Here is a 15,776-nt window from a genome sequence, read left to right as displayed (position 1 = left end):
AGCACATAGTTCTGTAGAATTTCGGATCCCTTCGTGTCGCTGATTTCTGAGAAGAATTAAGATTGTATTGTTTTGTGTTGCATTTCACTTTTTCTACGTCTACATCTACATCTACATTTATACTCCGCAAGCCACCCAACGGTGTGTGGCGGAGGGCACTTTACGTGCCACTGTCATTAACTACCTTTCCTGTTCCAGTCGCGTATGGTTCGCGGGAAGAACGACTGCCTGAAAGCCTCCTTGCGCGCTCGAATGTCTCTAATTTTTCATTCGTGATCTCCTCGGGAGTTATAAGTAGGGGGAAGCAATATATTCGATACCTCATCCAGAAACGCACCCTCTCGGAACCTGGACAGCAGACCGGCCGCGGTGGCCGAGCGGTCCTAGGCGCTTCAGTCCGGAGCCTCGCTGCTGCTACGGTCGCAGGTTCGAGTCCTGCCTCGGGCATGGATGTGTGTGATGTCCTTAGGTTAGTTAGGTTTAAGTAGTTCTAAGTCTAGGGGACTGATGACCTTAGATGTTAAATCCCATAGTGCATAGCTGTAAGTAGGTTGTTTAGGTTTTTATGTTAGTAACGCCACGTAGCGCTCTATATGAAAATCACTGACTGTGCTGTGTGAAGGCTGTGGTTGATTTGCATTGTTGGAGTATATGCTATTGTAGTGTTGGGCAGTTGGCTGTTAACAGCGCGTAGCGTTGCGCAGTTGGAGGTGAGCCGCCAGCAGTGGTGGATATGGGGAGAGAGATGGCGGAGTTTTGAGAGCGACTGATCTGGACGTGTGTCTGTCAGAGACAGTAAATTTGTAAGAGTGGATGCCATGAACTGCTATCTTTATTATGACTTTTAAACACTATTAAGGTAAATACGTTGTTTGTTCCCTATCAAAATCTTTCATTTGCTAACTATGCCTATCAGTAGTTAGTGCCTTCAGTAGTTAGAATCTTTTATTTAGCTGGCAGTAGTGGCGCTCACTGTATTGCAGTGGTTCGAGTAACGAAGATTTTTGTGAGGTAAGTGATTTGTGAAAGGTATAGGTTAATGTTAGTCAGGGCCATTCTTTTGTAGGGATTATTGAAAGTCAGACTGCGTTGCGCCAAAAATATTGTGTGTCAGTTTAGTGTTGATCAGAACAGGTAAAGAGCGAAATGTCTGAGTACGTTCAGTTCTGCTCAGCTGTTTGAAATTCAAATAATGTAAGAGGTTTATCAGCACAGTAATTCATTAATATTTCCAAGGGGACGTTTCAATAGAGCCATTTGAACCATTTGAACCTGGACAGCAAGCTACACCGCGATGCAGAGCGCCTCTCTTGCAGAGTCTGCCACTTGAGTTTGCTTAACATCTCCGTAACGCTATCACGCTTACCAGATAACCCTGTGACGAAACGCGCCGCTCTTCTTTGGATGTTCTATATCTCCTCTGTCAACCCGGCCTGGGCCGGCCGCGGTGGTCTAGCGGTTCTGGCGCTGCAGTCCGGAGCCGCGGGACTACTACGGTCGCGGGTTCGAATCCCGCCTCGGGCATGGGTGTGTGTGATGTCCTTAGGTTAGTTAGGTTTAAGTAGTTCTAAGTTCTAGGGGACTTATGACCTAAGATGTTGAGTCCCATAGTGCTCAGAGCCATTTGAACCATTTTTTCAACCCGGCCTGGTACGGATCAGCATCGTTGTTTATGGGGCAGAAGGATTTTAGTGACAATATGCAGTAATCTTTATATAGAAAACTGACATATAACGAAAGAAACGTCATTTCGTAAGGACAACGCAAACGTGCTCACAGCCAACGCGTCTCTGATAGTGTTACCGGTATCATACTGGACTGTCGGCAACAATTTACATTCCCCACTGATGCCCAGTACAAAGGGTCATGTGTGAAAGGAAAGCGGGACAGTCGCTTACCACGAAGCTGTCGCGAACGTTTCTCAGCAATCACTCAAATTAAAATGGCTCTAAGCACTATGGGACTTAACATCTGAGGTCATCAATCGCCTAGACTTAGAACTAAAACCTAACTAAACCAAGGACAGCACACACATCCATGCCCGAGGCAGGATTCGAACCTGCAACGGTAGCAGCAGCAGCGGTTCAGGACTGAAGCGAGAAATCACTTTCTGTTGATCCATTGTAGGCGTGGGACAGCTGCTCTTTATCAATGCAATTCGCCAACAACGGTGAAATTGAGATGTTATTTTATTTTATTACGCCTGGAGATGGAATAATGGAATGCGGAAACTGATAGTGGAAACAAATTATAATAACATTTCAACTGCACGGCTTTTGGCGAATTTCAGTATTAACAAAAAAGATTTTCTCGGTATTGTTGCTTTTTGAGGCGCCCTTTTGCGTGTTTGCACGATGTCGTAATAATCTCCGCAGAGGTAGCCTCTCTTGCGTTCAGGAAGTTCTTCGACAACTATGTCACAAAGGCTTTTGTCCCTGGCGCCTGCGGTAATTCGAGTTTAGTCTTCCCACTAAAACTTCCCTCTTCTCCAACTTCACTCAACCACGAATCGATCAAGAGGTTCCCGAAATACCTGTAAATCTCCTTCTAGCGCCTTTAGCAGCAAAAACAACAGAAGAAGTGCCTGAAATTCCTCGAGAGACGGCCGGCAAATAACAGCGGAATGAGGGGCCACCTACAGCAACACGCTTGCGGTCGTGAATAACTCACTTTGTACTCCTGTAGTCCAACGCTCACGGTTGTAATAATACCTGTCACGTGGGTTCTGGAAGAAAGGAGAAGCAGCAGCAGCTAATGTTAATTATTCTGTTTAGTAAGAAATACCTATATTGTCCCTTTTCAATTAGCAGTTCTTTCACTAAGTTATTTACTTAATATTGAACGCATGACGCAAATGATCTAGTACCTTATCGAAAAAGTACACTACTGGCCATTAAAATTACTACACCAAAAGCAAATGCACATGATAAACGGGTATTTATTGGACAAATATATTAAACTAGAACTGATATGTGATTACACTTTCACGCAATTTGGGTGCATAGATCCTGAGAAATCAGTACCCAGGACAACCACCTCTGGCCGTAATAACGGACTTGATACGCCTGGGCATTGAGTCAAACATAGCTTGGATGGCGTGTACAGGTACAGCTGCCCATGCATCTTCAGCACGATACCACAGTTCATCAAGAGTAGTGACTGGCGTATTGTGACGAACCAGTTGCTCGGCCACCATTGACCAGACGTTTTCAATTGGTGAGTGATCTGGAGAATGTGCGGGCCTTTCTGTATCCAGAAAGGCCCGTACAGGACCTGCAACATGCGGTCGAGCATTGTCCTGCTGAAATGTAAAGTTTCGCAGGGATCGAATGAAGGGTAGAGCCACGGGTCGTAACGCATCTGAAATGTCAGCTGTTCAAAGTGCCGTCAATACTGACAAGAGGTGGCCGAGACGTGTAACCAATGGCACACCATACCATCACTAGTGATACGAGGCCGTTGGGATCCAGCACGGCGTTCCGTATTACCCTCCTGAACCCACCGATTCCATATTCTGCTAACAGTCATTGGATCTCGACCAACGCGAGCAGCAATGTCGCGATACGATAAACCGCAATCGCGATAGGCTACAATCCGACCTTTATTAAAGTCGGAAACGTGATGGTACGCATTTCTCCTCATTACACGAGGCATCACAACAACGTTTCACGAGGCAACGCCGGTCAACTACTGTTTGTGTATGAGAAATCGGTTGGAAACTTTCCTCATGTCAGTACGTTGTAAGTGTTGCCTTCGGCGCCAAACTTGTGTGAATGCTCTGAATAGCTAATCATTTGCATATCACAGCATTTCTTCCTGTCGGTTAAATTTCACGTCTCTAGCCCGTTATATTCGTGGTGTAGCAGTTTTAATGGCCGGTAATGTACATATACTGTATGCAAGGAACGATAATTTTCGTACTTTTACTTGTGAGTTCAGTCTAGGTCACAAATATGCATAAATACATGGAAATACAGGGGTTTGACAACAATAAGGAAACACCGCGAGAAACACTTGCTTGAACACAAATGCAGACGGCGACCTAACCTGCAGGTTGTTGTATTTGACCACGAACGTCATCTGTGCAGTGTCCTCAGTACACTCAATACATTGAAATGGTCAGTCGTGCTCACAAAAGTGTTCTGTGTAGTTGTGAGTGCATTACGGAATTTCCATGAATTACAAACAGCAGGTGTGTAAGAGACGGGGAGAGTTGAAAATGTGTGCCTGACCGGGATTCGAACCCTGGATCTCCTGCCTACGAGGCAGGCGCTCTACCCCCCTTTTTTTCTCTTTTTGTTCGTTATTATTCGTTGTATGTGTTCGGGGACGGACGTCTTCTGACAACCTTTCAGGTTCATCGTTGATCCGTTTACTCAGTTTTTTTTTTTTTTTTTTTTTTTTTTTTTTTTTTTTTTTTTTTTTTCCGAGGCCAGCTAATGCGTCGTGATCGCGCACCCCAAAAGTCACCGAGGACACATGAACTTTCGCGGCTGCTCGGACTTATCCCTCCCCCCCCCCCCCCCAGCAGACCCACAATCTCAACCTACTTCTCACACTACGAAAGGAGTGCTCCCTGCCCATTAACCTCAGTGCTCGTGGCAAGGTCTATTCCGGCATGAGTTCGAGCATATGTGTCCATCCACACAGAAATGATCCTTGGCTCGTGGTCGCCGTAATTATATGTGTATGGTGTCTGTTTCTTCGGACATGTCCGAAAAAACAGACACCAAACACACATGAGTGCATTACGTTGGAGCTAAGTCACTTCGAACGTGGGTAAATTGTTGGTATACTCGTATGGTGAGTGCCTTCATAACCAAGATAGCCGAAGTGTTCGGTGTTGCACGAGGCATCATACAGTAATTTACAGGGTGTTACAAAAAGGTACGGCCAAACTTTCAGGAAACATTCCTCACACACAAATAAAGAAAAGATGTTATGTGGACATGTGTCCGGAAACGCTTAATTTCCATGTTAGAGCTCATTTTAGTTTCGTCAGTATGTGCTGTACTTCCTCGATTCACCGCCAGTTGGCCCAATTGAAGGTAGGTAATGTTGACTTCGGTGCTCGTGTTGACATGCGACTCATTGCTCTACAGTACTAGCATCAACAGGTTAGTGTTCACCACGAACGTGGTTTTGCAGTCAGTGCAATGTTTACAAATGCGGAGTTGGCAGATGCCCATTTGATGTATAGATTAGCATGGGGCAATAGCCGTGGCGTGGTACTTTTCTATCGAGACAGATTTCCAGAACGAAGGTGTCCCGACAGGAAGATGTTCGAAGGAATTGATCGGCGTCTTAGGGAGTACGGAACATTCCAGCCTATGAGTCGTGACTGGGGAAGACCTAGAACGACGAGGGCACCTGAAGTGGACGAGGCAATTCTTCGTGCAGTTGACGATGACCCTAATGTCAGCGTCAGAGAAGTTGCTGCTGTGCAAGGTAACGTTGACCACGTCACTGTATGGAGAGTGCTGCGGGAGAACCAGTTGTTTCCGTACCATGTACAGCGTGTGCAGGCACTATCAGCAGCTGATTGGCCTCCACGGGTACACTTCTGCGAATGGTTGATCCAACAATGTGTCGATCCTCATTTCAGTGCAAATGTTCTCTTTACGGATGAGGCTTCATTCCAACGTGATCAAATTGTAAATTTTCACAATCAACATGTGTGGGCTGACGAGAATCCGCACGCAATTGTGCAATCACGTCATCAACACAGTTTTTCTGTGAACGTTTGGGCAGGCATTGTCGGTGATGTCTTGATTGGGCCCCATGTTCTTCCACCTACGCTCAATGGCGCACATCATGATTTCATATGGGATTCTCTACCTGTGCTGCTAGAACTTGTGCCTTTACAAGTACGACACAAAATGTGGTTCATGCACGATGGAGCTCCTGTACATTTCAGTCGAAGTGTTCGTACGCTTTTCAACAACAGATTCGGTGACCGATGGATTGGTAGAGGCGGACCAATTCCATGGCCTCCACGCTCTCCTGACCTCAACCCTCTTGAGTTTCATTTATGGGGGCATTTGAAAGCTCTTGTCTATGCAACCTCGGTACCAAATGTAGAGACTCTTCGTGCTCGTATTGTGGACGGCTGTGATACAATACGCCGTTCTCCAGGGCTGCATCAGAACATCAGTGGTTCCATGCGACGGAGGGTAGATGCATGTATCCTCGCTAACGGAGGACATTTTGAACATTTCCTGTAACAAAGTGTTTGAAGTCACGCTGGTACGTTCTGTTGCTGTGTGTTTCCATTCCATGATTAATGTGATTTGAAGAGAAGTAATAAAATGAGCTCTAACATGGAAAGTAAGCGTTTCCAGACTCATGTCCACATAATATATTTTCTTTCTTTGTGTGTGAGGAATGTTTCCTGAAAGTTTGGCCATACCTTTTTGTAACACCTTGTATATCATATACGGGGAAAGCGAAAAACATAATTCGCTACGTAACAACCCGGACGAAAGTGTGTGTTGAGTAACTGTGACTGATGGTCATTTAAGAGGATTGTGACACAAAAAAAAATACGATGACATCCGCTGAAGTCACTGCAGAACCGAATGTCGCACCCGCGAGCCCTGTCAGCACTGAAACTACATGATGGGAGCTCCAAAGGCAGGGAATTATGGGTAAAGCTGGAATTCCAAATCCTCTCATCAGTGATAGGAGTGCCCGTAACAAACAAACGTAGTGCCGAAGCCATACAACCTGGACTATGGACCAATGGAAGAACTTCACTTGGTGGGATGAGTCTTGTTTCACACAGTTTCAAACCTTTGACGGAGATTACGTTTAAAGATTGAAACATGGTGGGGTTCGGTTAAGATATTGGCAGCCATATCGTGCTATTCCACGGGCACATGGTTACTCTGCAAGGTCGCACTACTGCGAAGGATTATATGACCATTCTGGCTAATCAGGCCCAGCCCATGGTACAACGTTTACTCCCGAATGGCGATGTTGTGTCCCAAGACCACAAGGCCCTGTTCACACAGCTCGAACCTCCAGGACTGTTTTGTGAGCTCGAGGATGCAACGTCGCATCTACCCTGGCAACCAGTCACCAGACCTCAGAACTAATGAGCCTTTGTGGTCTGCTTTGGAGAGGACGATACGTCATCGCTATCCACCTCCCTCTTGCCAGTATTTTTTCAGGATGAATGGTATAAGATTTCCTTGTAAAACATCCAAGACGTATACGAGGGGCGTTTGAAAAATCCGTGCAAAAAAAAAATTCATATGTGTTTGGGGTAAACCTTTTTTATTTTTCGACATAGTCTCCTGTAAGTCCTATACACTTCGTCCAACGCTGTTCTAATTTGTTGATCCCTTCCGAATAATAGGAATTGTCTAAGTCTGCAAAATAGCTAGTAGTTGCTGCAATCACCTCCTCGTTTCAATAAAATCTGTGTCCCGCCAGGTATTTGTTCAAATTGGGGAATAAATAGTAGTCCGAGAAAGCCAAGTCTGGAGAATAGGGGGGATGTGAAACGAGTTGGAACCCTATTTCCACTCATTTTGAGACCACAACTGCTGAGGTGTGTGCTGGTGCATTGTCGTGATGGACTTTTTTGCGGTCCAATCGCCGGCGTTTTTCTTGCAGCTCGGTTTTCAAACGGTCCAATAACGATGAATAATACGAGGTTTGGCTAGAAAAAAACCGGACTAGTACTGGTGAAACAATAAAACGAATGCAATAAGGCTGAAAGTCGCGTGGCCTGTCACGTGACTCTCGCTCCGCCTACTGCTCGAGTTTCATCTGCCTCCTGCACTCAGTCTGCCCGTGGCGTCTGTTTTAAGTAGTTGACGTTTTGTCTGTGCGTCGGAAAATGTTGAGTGTACAGAAAGAACAGCGTGTTAACATCAAATTTTGTTTCAAACTAAGAAAATCTGCAAGTGAAACGTTTGTAATGTTACAATAAGTGTACGGCGATGATTGTTTATCGCGAACACAAGTGTTTGAGTGGTTTAAACGATTTAAAGATGGCCGCGAAGACACCAGTGATGACACTCGCACTGGCAGACCATTGTCAGCAAAAACTGATGCAAACTCCTGTCAACTCCTATTAACTCAGACACTGCTCTGATTGTTAAACGGTGATCTTGTCGAACAAGTTTACCGATTTTTTCAATGTTTGCATCAGTTTTTGCTGACAATGGTCTGCCAGTGCGAGTGTCATCACTGGTGTCTTCGCGGCCATCTTTAAATCGTTTAAACCACTCAAACACTTGTGTTCGCGATAAACAATCATCGCCGTACACTTGTTGTAACATTACAAACGTTTCACTTGCAGATTTTCCTAGTTTGAAACAAAATTTGATGTTAACACGCTGTTCTTTCTGTACACTCAACATTTTCCGACGCACAGACAAAACGTCAACTACTTAAAACAGACGCCACGGGCAGACTGAGTGCAGGAGGCAGATGAAACTCGAGCAGTAGGCGGAGCGAGAGTCACGTGACAGGCCACGCGACTTTCAGCCTTATTGCATTCGTTTTATTGTTTCACCAATACTAGTCCGGTTTTTTTCTAGCCACACCTCGTATGTACCTGTAATAGTTTTACCCTTTTCCAGATAGTCGATGAGGATTATCCATTGCGAATCCCAAAAGACAGTCACCGTAATCTTTCCGACCGAAGGAATGGTATTTATCCCTTTCGAGACGACTGCTCTCAGAGCGAGTTTAGTTATGTCCCATATTTCATTGTAAGCAAACCAGACAAAAACTACCAGTACACATCACGCTAATGGCAACACCAGCATCAGGTCGGAGAGGAACAATTCACGAGGGTTTAGCAAGTATGCCATATCCCGCTGTAGCCTTTCATTAATGAATAGATCCAGATATCAAACGGTAGGATGATCGATTGCTTCGCTTCACTCGCTGTTACAAACAGTCTCAGGCATTTTCATTGGGATTAAGATTTCGGTGATTAAGCAGGCCAGTGCGGGTGTGATCCGGTGATATGAGTGTTTGCCAATGTATGCGTGCAGCCCGATGAACGCGACTGTTGTCGAGTTGGAATCCGGAAGTGTGTACAGCACTTCTTGAAAACGGTCAACACTTTCTCACTGATGGTGCCGAAATAAATGTTCTGGTAAACATGACTGAATGTGCCCAATTCGTGGTATTAGAACCACCTGAACCCACGTCTGCCCTGAGTTACACCAGTAATTGTAGAACAGATTGACCTGAACAACAAATCCATCATGGTTGTTACAACCTTTCTGAAGGAGCCCAACTCGACCGTTGGTGACGTGATCGTAAAGTGGAAACGTGAAGGAACCACCAAAGCTAAGCCAAGACAAGGCAGACAGCTTGTTCTAATGCAGGGCTTCACAACATGCGTGCTCGCGGAGCAAGCTGTGAGCAGCAAGGCGCGAGCACGGAGCAGCGCGAGCACGCTACCCCCACTACCGGACCAGAGCGGAGAGTGGGGAGAGTCACGTGGGGTACACAACAGCTGCCGCCAGTCACTGTAAATCCGCGGCCACCTGCAGGGATATCACTCACAAATTATTACTGCGGCAAATGAAACAAATAAAGGAGAATGTACACGTGCCACATAATTTTATTAGCTTAGTGTATACCTCTGCATTCGTATTAATTTGTGAACTGTTACACAATAAAAGGTGTCACTGAAGTGTGGGATTCTCGGTTATCTTGTACTTTTTGCCCATTACAATTGCGTCTGCGTTCGGAGTAATTGTTATTGTGCATTGTAGGCGCAGCATGCAGTTTAAATTTCGATCAGGCAATGCGTTTCTCAGGCGCGTCTTGTTACATTTCATTGCGGAGAACAGTTGTTCACAAACATACGTGAAACCGAACACTGATATTATTGTAGCCGCCAGTTTGTGCAAACGAGGAAATCTATCCTGAGGGAAGTGTCTGTAGAATTCCAAATTTTTTTCTTGATCTGAAATTTGTCTCTGTATTCTCTGTCACACTTCAGGTCAATAATTTCTAGTTCCAGCTCAGGACGAATCTCTTCAATATTCGCTGAATATGGAGAGGAGAACAGATCAATATCACTGTCTAGTGCTGTCGGATCTTGAAAGCGTTGATCAAATTCTTCCTTAAGGGCAACTAAACTATTTTAATAACGTTCACAGTCTTTGTGAACATATTGCATGGATGATAATTTACGAAAATGAGCTAGATTTCCTGTTCCCAGCTGACTCACCCAAAGTGTCAATTTCATTTTAAAAGCTCGTATTCGATCTATGAAATGAGTAATTAGCAGATTTTTACCTTGTAGTAAAATGTTCAAAGCATTCAGATGGCTAGTTAAATCTGCTAAGAACGCGAGATCACATTCAAACGTGCGCGCGCATTTCCCCTCCCTCCCCTCCCTCCCCTCCCTCCCTACTCCACGACCTTGCACCTGCTCGCGAGCACGTGCCTGAGCAGACGCGAGTACTCGCGCTCAAAACCGGCCAGTTGTTAAGCCCTGTTCTAATGGATAGGGACCGTCACGCTGAACATGGCATAGGTGTTTGGAAAAATCGCGTGAAAGTAGCGGAAGGAATCACACGTGAGTTGTTAAGTGCTACCGGTAGTCTATCTGGCAGTTCCTCATAAGCCACATATTTATGCCACTGCCGAGGGGATGACTGGAAATGAGAGATTTTGCAAGACTGAATTACGTACTCTACTGCATTGGTTCCTTACTTAGCTTGCATTTATCGCGAATCTCGTGCTCAACGTAAAGTCCCGAGCGACTGGAAAAAAGCGCAGGTGACGCCTGTATATAAGAAGGGTAGAAGGACGGATCCTCAAAATTACAGACCACTATCCTTAACATCGGTTTGTTGCAGGATTCTCGAACATATTCTCAATTCGAATATAATGAATTTCCTTGAGACAGAGAAGTTGCTGTCCATGCATCAGCACGGCCATAGAAAGCATCGCTCGTGCGAAATGCAACTAGCCCTTTTTTCACATGATATCTTGCGAACCATGGATGAAGGGTATCAGACGGATGCCATATTCCTTGACTTCCGGAAAGCATATGGGATTGCTTCCCAAATATGTGAGTGGCTCGAAGATTTCTTAAGTAATAGAACCCAGTTCGTTGTCCTCGATGGTGAGTGTTCATCGGAGGTGAGGGTATCATCTGGAGCGCCCCAGGGAAGTGTGGTAGGTCCGCTGTTGTTTTCTGTCTACATAAATGATCTTTTGGATAGGGTGAATAGCAATGTGCGACTGTTTGCTGATGATGCTGTGGTGTACGGGAAAGCGTCGTCGTTGAGTGACTGTAGGAGGATACAAGATGACTTGGACAGGACTTGTGATTGGTGTAAACAGTGGCAGCTAACTCTAAATATAGATAAATGTAAATTAATGCGGATGAATAGGAAAATGAATCCCGTAATGTTTGAATACTCCATTAGTAGTGTAGCGCTTGACACAGTCACGTCGATTAAATATTTGGGCGTAACATTGCAGAGTGATATGAAGTGGGACAAGCATGTAATGGCAGTTGTGGGGAAGACGGATAGTCGTCTTCGGTTCATTTGTAGAATTTTGGGAAGATGTGGTTCATCTGTAAAGGAGACGGCTTATAAAACACTATACGACCTATTCTTGAGTACTGTTCGAGCGTTTGGGATCCCTATCAGGTCGGATCGACAGAGGACATAGAAGCAATTCAGAGGCGGGCTGCTAGATTTGTTACTGGTAGGTTTGATCATCACGCGAGTGTTACCGAAATGCTTCAGGAATTCGGGTGGGAGTCTCTGGAGGAAAGGAGGCGTTCTTTTCGTGAGTCGCTACTGAGGAAATTTAGAGAACGAGCATTTGAGGCTGACTGCAGTATAATTTTACTGCCGCCAACTTATATTTCGAGGAAAGACCACAAAAATAAGATAAGAGAGATTAGGGTTCGTTCAGAGGAATATAGGCAATCATTTTGCCCTCGTTCTGTTTGGGAGTGGAAGAGGGAGAGAAGATGCTAGTTGTGGTACGAGGTACCCTCCGCCACGCACCGTATGGTGGATTGCGGAGTATTTATGTAGATGGAGATGTACGTTAGCAAAATAACTCTTGACTGAAAGCGAAATTTCACTCATTCTTAATTAATCATGAATCAGGCACATCCTTGAAGTTCAGTGTTGAATTTAATGTACGCAGTCGATTTACTAACCCTCTCATTGATTTAGGCTGTAACAGTAAATCTGAAGGAGGGGCGATCGACATATTATTTGTGATTAAAAGGAATAGAATATGATGATAAACTCAAGGTTTATGTATACTCGACAGTTTATTACAAAAGACAACTGGAGTTTTAAAGCATTAAAATGGACTGGTGTTGCCTAATAATCGTGTATGTGACTATAAACTGATTTGCAGCTTGACTATGACGATCAAAGTGCGTCTTTGTTTACAATAAGAACAGATTCCCAAAGATCTGTGGAAGCACTGTGTAATATGAAACAGTGGAACGTATCTAGAATCTTGACTACAATACTCTTGCCTCTCCTAATATATCAGATCCTTAAGAAACACTTGCCAAGGGGCTTGCCGCAGTGGTAACACCGGTTCTCGTCAGATCACCGAAGTTAAGCGCTGTCGCTCTTGGTTAGCACTTGGATGGGTGACCATCCGGTCTGCCGAGCGCTGTTGACAGGAGGGGTGCACTCAGCCCTTGTGAGGCAAACTCAGGATCTGCCCGACTGAGAAGTGGCGGCTCCGGTCTCGTAAACTGACATACGGCGGGGAGAGCGGTGTGCTGACCACATGCCCTTCCATGTCTGCATCCAGTGACGCCTGTTGGTTGAGAATGACACAGCGGCCAGTCGGTATCGTTGGGCCTTCATGACCTGTTCGGGCGGAGAGAAGCAACACTTACCACAACCGTCAGTGTAATGTGGGTAGAGTGGAGACACCATGACTCCCTAGGCTGTTCAGTGCTACAAACTACTCTGCCACTCAAGAGCGCAGCCACAACCCTTACCACTGTCCACTGTCCGCGACTTGTCTGCACCTAGTACGCTTATTTTATAAGTCTCTGAAAAGCAGATTCCTCCTTTCATCCCCCCCCCCCCAAAAAAGAAAATGAAAACGCGTCCATCAGTCAATAGTCAGTACAGCCTGCCAATGGGTAACTGTTTCTTTGAAGAAATACTGCGCTAAGAAGCGGCGAAAAGTCAACAAGCTAATTAATTGAATTTCTTCCCCTATTTTCTAAAAAACGAGGGCAAAGTGTTGCGACCTCCTAACCTCACTGCTAACACACCAATTGGTGCTCATGCAGCCACCAGCTAGCCTCGCATTACAGCTCCTGTGTGAATGTTAAAAAACTGTTCACGAGGCTAGTCGCCGACTTTGCTTCAGCTTCTGAACGTTGAGTAGTTCAGCGCTGTTTTGTCGCGTTTTAAGGAGGCCAGGAGATGGTTATTTGCTCAAGTATTTCCTTTAACAAGCTTCTAGCTTCTACCGTCCGCTGACAGAGTGCAGTCTTGTAGAACAAAAGCTTTTCAGCCCAGCGACCTCACAGGCCGTACTAAAAACTGGATAATGGCCTCTCCAACTGTTCAACGTCAGCGAAGTAACTTTCACCTCCCGACATATCAAGGACACTATACCTGCTCTATTTCTCCCCATTGTTCGTTTCGCCGGGCCTCGCTACAAGTTGCCTGTCTCATATTCACAGCACTCCTCCCTTCCAAAGCTCGTCCAATATACTCATTACCATGGTAGTTTAAGAAGAAGAACTGAAATAGCTCTTAAAATAGCTGTGGTAACATTACTCCCATTGAACTAATTCAACTCACCTCCATTTCCATAATTAAAGATGAGTAAATCAAAAGACGCGAGCCAAAGTGTTTGCCGGCTATTATATTATACCCTACAGCAATCTGTTGAAAGGATTTGGCTTTGGCGGAATGATTGGAGAACTTTGTCAGCGTCATGTGCCGTGACAACTGTAAAGTATGGAGCAGGTAGTGTTATGGTATGGGCGTGTTTCTCTTCATTATGGTATAGTCCCATTATTGCGCTTAAGAAAATAGTAAATGGGGAAGGATATGAACACACATTCCGGAATTGTGTATTGCATACAGTAGACTATTTGGACGCGACGATTGTTTCTATAAGTATTGGAAATGTAACCTGTCATAGAGCACGATTTGTGGACAATAACATTTCTGAAATGAATTAGCGTCCCTAGAGTCCTGACCTAAACACAATGGAACACCTTTGGGATGAATTAGAATGCCGACTTCGCTGTGGACTCCAGCATCCAACATTACTACCCTCTCTGATTTTGGGTCTTGAGGAAGCATGATTCCACAGACATTCAGACACTTCGCAGAAAGTGTCCCCAACAGAGTTCAAGCCATCATATAGGCAAAATGTGGACACATCCAGTTAATTATTAATAGAATGCCAGATATGTTTGATCAGTTAGTGTAAACTGAACATTTGTCGCCTAACATTTCTTAGAATTTTTAGGAATGGTGCTCTCTGCAAACCATCATTTTATGGCCCTAAATGATAATGTACTTGAAAATTTTCGTTGTTTTCTGGCAAATATAGGTTATTATTTGTCTTTCGTTGGTTTCGATTCTGGGACCCAGAAAGGTGAAACATTTTACTCTTTATATTCGTGGTTCTTAGTTAAACACGCTATAACATTTTGGGTAATTCAGGTCAATGTTTGGAGTAAGTTGTGGATAATAATTCACCTATAATGGGGCCATACTTGATAAAACATCGTTGTGTTGATGGTAATCTTAGGGTTGAGATCAGCTTTCCTTCACTAACTTTTATATTTTTCAGAGTGCATGTAGTGCTTTTTTTATGCTGTGCTTTAGTTGTAACATTTGAGACCATGAAGAGGCGCTGCTTCGCAGGGCCCGTTCATCTCGGCTTTCTCGTCGAGCAACCTGGGGGACGTGTCGCCCAACACGGCGGGCCCTCGCTGCAAGGAGACGGGCCGCAGCTGCGACCCGCTGTCCAGCACCTGCGCCAGGGCGCCCGACGGCCGCCAGGAGCACTGCTACTCGCCTGGGCCCGGCACCGACATGTTCGACAGCACCCGCATTGTCGCCAAGCGACTCGCCGGCAAGGCTTCTGTGAGTGTCCTCAGTCCTCCAAGTACCACTGTGTACATGGTTGAGTTAACGTTACAGATCCCTCGTGTCACCATCCTCTTGGGATTCAACGACTCGATAGTCAAATGGAGCACAAAGAGGTGCAATGAAAGTGACATACATTTGCATGTTTGTAGAAATTAATCAGCATACGATGCTGCATGTGAAGTTTCCTTGATCTGTTTGCACGGTACTGTTCCTAACACCACTTTTGACAGATTGTGTCACAGGTATTAAATTAAGCTAAGAGCGAGGAATATAACATGTGGATCCCAAGGTTCAGTGTTGGGTCCACTTCTATTCTTTCTCTAAATATATGATCTTTCTGACTTCAGTTGGGGTGGTACTAACCTAACTGAATTCGTATTTGATCCACTGTATCGCTGTAAAAATGAGCCCTCCCCCCCCCCCCTTACTTGGTTACCAACTGAAATAGAATGGGATTAAATTAAAATGACACTGATGTGAATACCAGTAATAATTAATTAACGAATGGGCTAAGAACTGTTTTCACTTAGGTGCCAGATATCATCATTTGTGATACTTTGGACATTCCTGTGTGTCTATTATAAAAACAACCTTAGTCTAGGAGAATATATTATATGGGTCCCACAATATATCATCCTTGGTCCACTCTGTTCCTAACGTATATAAATG

General features: G+C 44.9%; 1 protein-coding gene across 6 annotated transcripts in view; it reads left to right on the top strand.

Annotated features, from left to right (window-relative positions):
* Window positions 1-15,776, top strand: part of LOC126237364 (neutral ceramidase-like) — a 563,642-nt gene that overhangs the window by 423,695 nt on the left and 124,171 nt on the right. For all 6 annotated transcript variants that reach the window (XM_049947432.1, XM_049947435.1, XM_049947436.1 and 3 more), the window contains one exon: window positions 14,880-15,101. In XM_049947432.1, the coding sequence (XP_049803389.1) occupies window positions 14,880-15,101 (222 nt within the window). The remainder of the gene's footprint in view (window positions 1-14,879; window positions 15,102-15,776) is intronic.

The sequence above is a fragment of the Schistocerca nitens genome, chromosome 2, assembly GCF_023898315.1.
Source record: "Schistocerca nitens isolate TAMUIC-IGC-003100 chromosome 2, iqSchNite1.1, whole genome shotgun sequence".
Taxonomy (NCBI): Eukaryota; Metazoa; Arthropoda; class Insecta; order Orthoptera; family Acrididae; genus Schistocerca; species Schistocerca nitens.
Note: the sequence above shows the minus strand (reverse complement) of the source record. Positions and strands in the feature narration are given on the sequence as shown.